The following is a 6,834-nucleotide window of genomic DNA, read 5'->3' on the forward strand; positions in this document are numbered from 1 at the left end:
ATGTGCAACATTGTTTAAGATGCATGAAAGTTATAGGCACACAGGCCCAGAAGTTCACAAGTTGCTCACCACCCATAACTACCTGTCTCTAGCCTGGAATAAGTCCAGTGAATGGAGCAAGGATTATTCCAGAGCTGATGTGCCCAGGATGGACCTGGCCACGCTGGCCTCTCAGACCCCTTCTCTGCCTCTCACCCTCCCTTCTTCCAATGCAGAGGAAGGGGGCGGGAAAGGCAGGCTCAGACCAGGCCAGATCGAAAGCAGGGCCTGGCGGGACGTGGGGAAAACAAACCGAGGCTCTGTTGCATTTGCACTGCAGAGGAAAGAGTTAACGCGGCAGAAACCTAACACTCGCTCAGGCGGTAGAGCCCAAAGACAGAGGGAAGAAGAAGGGAGGGAAGAAGGGCAGGGAGGGAGGCAGCCTCTCAGTGGGCTCTGACCCAAGGCCGGCGGTTTGAGGCGCCTCTGCCAACAACAAGCTGTTAAAGCCATGGGACTCCAGGCTGGCTTTGCTTGCAGAGGTTATCCAATGTGCAGAGGAGACTGAGCGGCAGGCGAGCAGAGGAGCCGAAAGGACCGCGGCGGCTGCGCCTTTCCTCGAGGGTGAGCCTGCTGCTGGTTGCCTCGACGGGCGAGATCCCTGGGGGAGGGAAGCGGGCCGAGGTGGCCCTCGCCCTGCAGCGCAAGCTCCGGGTCACCTTGCTTGCCTTCTTTTATCGCTTCCCGGCCGAAGCGCCGCTAATCAAACGCACATGCCGCCGTCGGCGCCGCTCCCTTCCAGGCGCCCCGCGCTCCGGCGCTGCCCGGCCCTCCCCGGCCCTCCGCCCTTTCTGCGAGCGAGTCTTGCAGGGGGAGAGAGAGAGAGAGAGACGATGCATTTCACTGCTTCCAAGTCACGCCGCAAACTTGCAGAGCGGGGCTGCCAGAAGGGCGCGGGGTTGCTCTAGTGTGTGGCTTCGCCCGAGGACAGACCTTATCCCTGGTTTAGAAAAATTAGAAACTCCGGCGAGGTAACTGGGGCGTGGATCGTTAGAGCGGGAGTCAGGGCTGCTTTCCCGCCCCACTTCACAAACAAAGGAGTATTGGAATCGAATTAATTTAAATAAACATTCAGTTAATTAAAATGCTAAATATTTGCAAGTTATTTGCAACGTTCAAACAACGAAAGTTCCCTGCGAGTGTCTGGGGTTATTTCGACTCCCATTATTTTTATACCTGTTTCACAGACTGCAAAACTGAGGCAGGAAGTTGGATTCTGGACAGTTTCGGTTTATTCAAATCGCATAACCTCCCCTTCAATTCAGAATAGGCATCAGCCTCTTAGAAGGTAGGACAGAGCAGATAAACTGATCTTACTTAAGATTTTTGTTTTTGCTTTTTAAAGACATGGTAAGGGGCTTTAAATTTCTAACATCACTTTGGATGAGGATGCAATATTATGCATGTGTAGTTATTCTGGGCTCAGGAAATCCAGACCCTATTTTACACCCAGTCGCTGGGTGACTTTGGACCAATCCCTGACTCAGCCTAACCTACCTTACCCGGTTGTTGTGAGGATTAAATGAAGGGGAGGAGAACCTTGTTAGCTGCCTTAGGTTTCTTGCAAAAAGGCAAGACATAAATGAAAATGCTGGCTTGGGAATGCTGGGAACTTGAGAACTTTTTTCAGTCTAAGTATGCACAGATCCAGAAGGATTTGTGATCTTGTTTTTAAAACAGGAACAGGAATATATCATGTTAAAAAGCAAAGCAGCAGCAGCAGGCAGTCCCTGCCCATTTGTTAATGTTCTGACCTTCCAAGGCCTCTTCCTCCAGGATCTATGCACACTTGCCTACTTTTGCTCAGGAGGGATATTTCAGCAAGAACACTGTAACCCTTGTTTGCAAGGACTGAGCAGGACTGTGCAGGGCAGGACATTCTGCAGGGCATTCATTCATAGGGTCACCATAAGTCCAAGATGACTTTTCTCATATAAAAAAGCCCTGGTGGGTTTGGTCATGCAGGGTCCTTAAAGGGGATAGAGGATAAATGGTGGAAGTTATCTCTATTGAAAGAAAGTATTTATTAGAGGTAGATAAATGGTTCTGAGCACTAAAATAATCATCATTCTTACGTAGTTTATATACTACTGAAGTTAACAATCCAGATTGTAAATTATAGGGCAAAACTACATGTGACATGAGAGATCTGTAATCGGACCTCCAGATGTCTTTTTCTTTGGTTAAAAGCAGACATTGAGAGGAGGGAAGGTTGGATTGGGTTGCAAGTGCTGTGGGGCATGCTTCCCATGCCATTTCCCCATCTTAAATCACCCTTCTCCTCCCCTCAACAAATTAACCACAGAGAAAGAAAAGATAGATGTGTTATCCTAACTTTCTAGTTCAGGAGTGAGTGGAATCAGGCTTGAGAAAACTATTTTGTTTTTCAGTTAGAACCACAAGATACACCATCCCATCTCTGGTGCAAAAGACATGCATTTAACATTAAAGAATTCTGAAGCCAAGAATTTGATTTGAAGACCAGACTGAATGGAAATCATGGCTCTTCTACACGCAGAGCTATTTCCAGTTCCCACAGGCTTTCTTCATTTCAGATGTATAATTTGGGCATATGGAAGAACCATTTTGTTGCTGCTGCTATTAAACATTTGGGTTAGTGTTCGGTCGGATCAGAAATCCTTCCTGGTTTGGCCACTCCAGTGATAGCAGGTGGAGATTATTTATTTATTTAAAGTTTTGTATGCTGTTCCAATATTAAAAGTCCCTGGACAGGTTACAAAAATATTAAATTGGAGTTACTACATGGTAGGAATGGTTAGCTTCTTCCCCCACAACTGTGGCCCTGATCCAAATCTCACCCTTTTAATTTAGGAAAAGGACACGGAGAAATCCAATTGCAGGTTTCCCAGACTACATCTGATTTGCCTGTACAAAGCCTGTTGTGCTTAGTATGAAACTTATACACGTTTCTGTTGGATATTTGGAAATTGCTGGTTTTCTATTTATTTTTTGGAAGCTTCACTTGCTGGAAATGTGGCAGCATTGCTCATCACCATGGCTAACGAGAGCCACTAGTCACGGCAGGCATAGCAGCATCATGAGCAACTTACCACTTCAAAGCAGTCATATACAATGGAGAAAGAAAATGGCTATCTGGCTGGGGATGATGAGAGGTGTGGTCCTAAACCTGTAGTCCTACAGGTGATTCATCCTGTAAGAGTTCACAGGAATCCCCAAATGCCTCCTTCCCCCACCCCAAAAGTGGCAGGAGAGTTGTTCCCTTATAATGAGGGCCATTTCAGGCTTCCGAACTGGCAAGGAATGATGTCATGTGAGAGGATGTGGCTCCAAGCCGAGGTTTTCGGGTTCCGTCTCCAGTATCTGCAGGTAGGGCTCAGTCCTGCTTCCAGTCCAGAGTCACTGCTGCTAGTCATGTTGAAAATACTGGGCTGAATGGACAATGGCTTTGTGCAGGAAAGCAGCCTAGGCTCATGGGTGGTAGTTCCAGGGCTCCGATGTGCAGAGGATTCCCCTCTGTTCTTTCTGTCCTCCCAGCCTCTCCTTGCTTCTGAGGTGTTCTTGTGGTGAATCAAGGCACCATACCTTTTCACATCGGTCCTGGTTCTCTCTCCTTCTCCTTGCCTTCCCTGCCAGCTCACTATGGAAGCCATCCAGATGTGCGTTCCCTTGGCCTTCCTTTTGTTGCCGCTCTTCATTTTTGGGGCTCCCACAGATGAGGCTGACCCCTCAAAAGTCACAGCTCCCTTGAATGGCTGCAGGCGCTGCTGTGATCCACCAGATGGCCCTGGGTCACCCTCGGAGGCCAGTCTCAGCACAAACAGCCCTCACTTTATCATGCCAGAGGTCCGGCCGTATATCAACATCACCATTTTGAAGGGTAAGTACATACATAGGCATCTTTTGTTCCCTTTGCCCCACCCTCTCTTCCCTTGGGGTTTCTCTCCCCATCTCACTTCAGTGACTGAAGCCCCATTGTAAGCTCTACCAGGCAAGGACCTGCCTTTTGCAGGTATTTTATGACACTGTTGGTGCTTTATGTGTGTGCTTGCATGCATATGAAAGGAATAAATAAGGGTATCTAAGCCCTAGATTATTTTCAACTAAATGTGGCTGTAAGTTGCATTTCTCAGTCTAAAATGAGTTTTCCATGTCTGTCATACAGTATTTCCCAACTGGGTCACCCTGCAGAAATGAAGGGACTACATCTCCCATCATCTCCTGCTAGAATGGCCAATAAGAGCTGCAGTCTGACACATCAGGGTGGGGGCAGGTTGCAGAAGGCAATCTGTACTCCAAGGGGTGGTTTGATCTGGCTTAAAAATGGCTTAGTCTTGGCCTAAAAATGCCCAGCCCAGTAAGTTCAGGGAACAAAGGAAATCCACTTCTTCAAGCTGGATGTAAAAGAGTTTGTAATACAGTTGGACGGGCTGCTGCACATGGGGGTTGAAGGAGAGACCATGTACACCTTGCAGAAAGGAGGATGTATCCAAGCAGTGTACAAGGAGAGACCATGTACGCTTTGCTTGGATACACCCTCCTTTCTGCAAGGATTTCCCAAGAATCTGCTGCTGCTTCCCATCCTGTGTTTTCAAGGATTTCTCTAGGGACAGAGCTGCTCCTGTTGCCTCTGCCTTTCACCCCCGCCCCCTGCAGCCCACCGCCCCTGGTGTCAGCCTTGGTGGCCTTTTATCATGCGCCTGCATGTGCATGGAAGCACATGGGGAGGCAGGGCTCCCAGGCCACCCAGAAGCCCTAAGATCACAAGAAGAGCCATGCTGAGTTAAACCAAGGGCTTCTAGTGCAGCATTCACTTTTCACACACTTTTCACAAGCCAGATACTGGTGAGAAGCACACAAGCAGGACATTGGTGTGATTGCACTCTTCCACTCGTGTTCCCTAGCAACTGCTATACCAAGGCAATGCTGCCTCTGCTGCTGGAAAGAATATCGAGCCACGATAGCCGATTGCACTAGATATCCTTAACCTCCATGCACTTGTCTGATCCCTTTTTAAAGTGCCCAGAGTTGGCAGCCATTGCTACATCTTGTGGCAGCAAATTACACAGTGTTCACTGAGCGTACTGTGAAGGGTTCCCTTTTCCTTTGACTCCCCCACCAGTCAGCTTCATGGTTTGATCCCAGGTTCCAGCACTCAGGAGAGCCACAGATAAGTATTTCTTCATCCAGTATGCAGTCACACTGTGAAATTCATAAGATGTCTGAAGGAGCACCTTCTTCCCTATGTGCCCTCCCTCCCCTTGAGATCTGAGGCAGAGGTCCTTCTTCGAGAGCCTTCCTTGAAAGAGATTAGGAGGGTGGCTACCCAGAGGAGGGCCTTCTCTGCAGTGGCACCCCAATTGTGGAACGTGCTCCCCAGAGAGGTTCACCTGGTGCCAACACTTTTTTCCTTTCGGCCAGATGAAAACCTTTTTTATTTTCCCACTAATTGTCTTCATCTGTGGTTTTTATATTTATTAGAAGCTGTGCTATTTTTATATTGCCATTTTTATCTTTTTATCTTACTTTACTGCTGTTATTGTGAATTGTCCCAGGATGACAGTGATGGGACGGCATACAAAAGTTTTAAATAAATAAATAAATGTACTGATGGCCACCAATTAGGATGGCTTTAAAAGAGGGGTGGAAAAGTGCATGCCAGATGCGCCTCTATGCACCTGTTGTTGGGAAGCTTGAGAGAGAGAGAGAGAGAGAGTGCTGTTACACTCCTGTCCTGCTTGTGGGTTTCCCATGGGCAGCTTGTTGGCCCCAGTGTGAAGAGAATGCTGGACTAGCTGGAGCCCAGTCTGATTCAGCATGGCTCTTCTTCTGGGTGACGGAGAAGAGGTTTCCCTCCCCACTTTCTCCACGTTACAAATAGATAGACCTCTCTCATGCCATTCTTACTCATTTTGTCATTTGAAAAAGCCCATTTCCTCCTAGAAAGTTGTTCCAAACCTGTGGTTGGCCTGAGACCCCACCACACTTCGTGTTTGTTTTTCTTTCCCAGGAGAAAAGGGAGATCAAGGTGAGCCTGGGGTTCCTGGGAAATGGGGCAAAGAGGGGCCTGCTGGTGAACGAGGAGCCCCCGGCCCCAAGGGCAGCAAAGGACAAATGGGGGCTCCAGGGGATCCCTGCAAGCACCAGTACGCAGCCTTCTCCGTGGGCCGCAAAAAGGCACTGCACAGCAGCGAGGGCTACCAGGCCCTGATCTTCGACACGGTCTTTGTCAACCTTTATAGTCACTTTGACATGTTCAAGGGCAAGTTCTACTGCTATGTGGCTGGCCTGTACTTCTTCAGCCTCAACGTCCACACCTGGAACTTCAAGGAGACCTACATGCACGTCATGCGCAATGACCAGGAAGAGGTGATCCTCTATGCCCAGCCCAGTGACCGCAGCATCATGCAGAGCCAGAGCCTGATGCTGGAGCTGCGGGAGAATGATGAAGTTTGGGTCCGTCTCTACAAGCGTGAGCGCGACAATGCCATCTACAGCGATGAAGTGGACATCTACATCACCTTCAGTGGCTACCTGATCAAGCCCAGCCTCGAATAAGGGGCTTCCCCTCCAGAGCAGCTCTTCCACCTCCCCGAAAGCATCCTCTTCAGACTCCCTGCAAACTGCTGCACATCATACATGGAAGTTGCTGAAGTGGGGCTGAAGGAGATAGGAGAATGCCGACTGGAGAAGAAGAGTCTTTCTGGCTCTGAAGTCACCGTTAGTTACAAGAATAGCTTTTGCTGATTGATTTGTAAGCCCAGACGAGACTGTGATGTTAGAGCTGGCTTCACCAGTGTGTCCAAAGAAACCTTT

General features: G+C 48.7%; 1 protein-coding gene across 1 annotated transcript; it reads left to right on the forward strand.

Moving 5' to 3' along the window:
• Window positions 1–563: 563 nt before the first annotated feature.
• On the forward strand, window positions 564–6,576 carry C1QTNF6 (C1q and TNF related 6). The gene is made up of 3 exons (XM_044441270.1): window positions 564–603; window positions 3,655–3,898; window positions 6,029–6,576. Exons 2-3 carry the CDS (start codon window positions 3,661–3,663, stop codon window positions 6,574–6,576), a joined length of 786 nt encoding a protein of 261 aa, XP_044297205.1. The 5' UTR covers window positions 564–603; window positions 3,655–3,660.
• Window positions 6,577–6,834: the final 258 nt, after the last annotated feature.

Source organism: Varanus komodoensis, unplaced genomic scaffold (genome assembly GCF_004798865.1).
Source record: "Varanus komodoensis strain SLA01 unplaced genomic scaffold, ASM479886v1 scaffold39, whole genome shotgun sequence".
Lineage (NCBI taxonomy): Eukaryota > Metazoa > Chordata > Lepidosauria > Squamata > Varanidae > Varanus > Varanus komodoensis.

Bases quoted from the DNA above. Each gene is read 5' to 3' on its own strand.
- C1QTNF6 (XM_044441270.1), top strand. From the start codon at position 3,661: ATGGAAGCCATCCAGATGTGCGTTCCCTTGGCCTTCCTTTTGTTGCCG. The intron at 3,899-6,028 runs GTAAGTACATAC...TTTCTTTCCCAG, and splicing joins CAACATCACCATTTTGAAGG to GAGAAAAGGGAGATCAAGGT.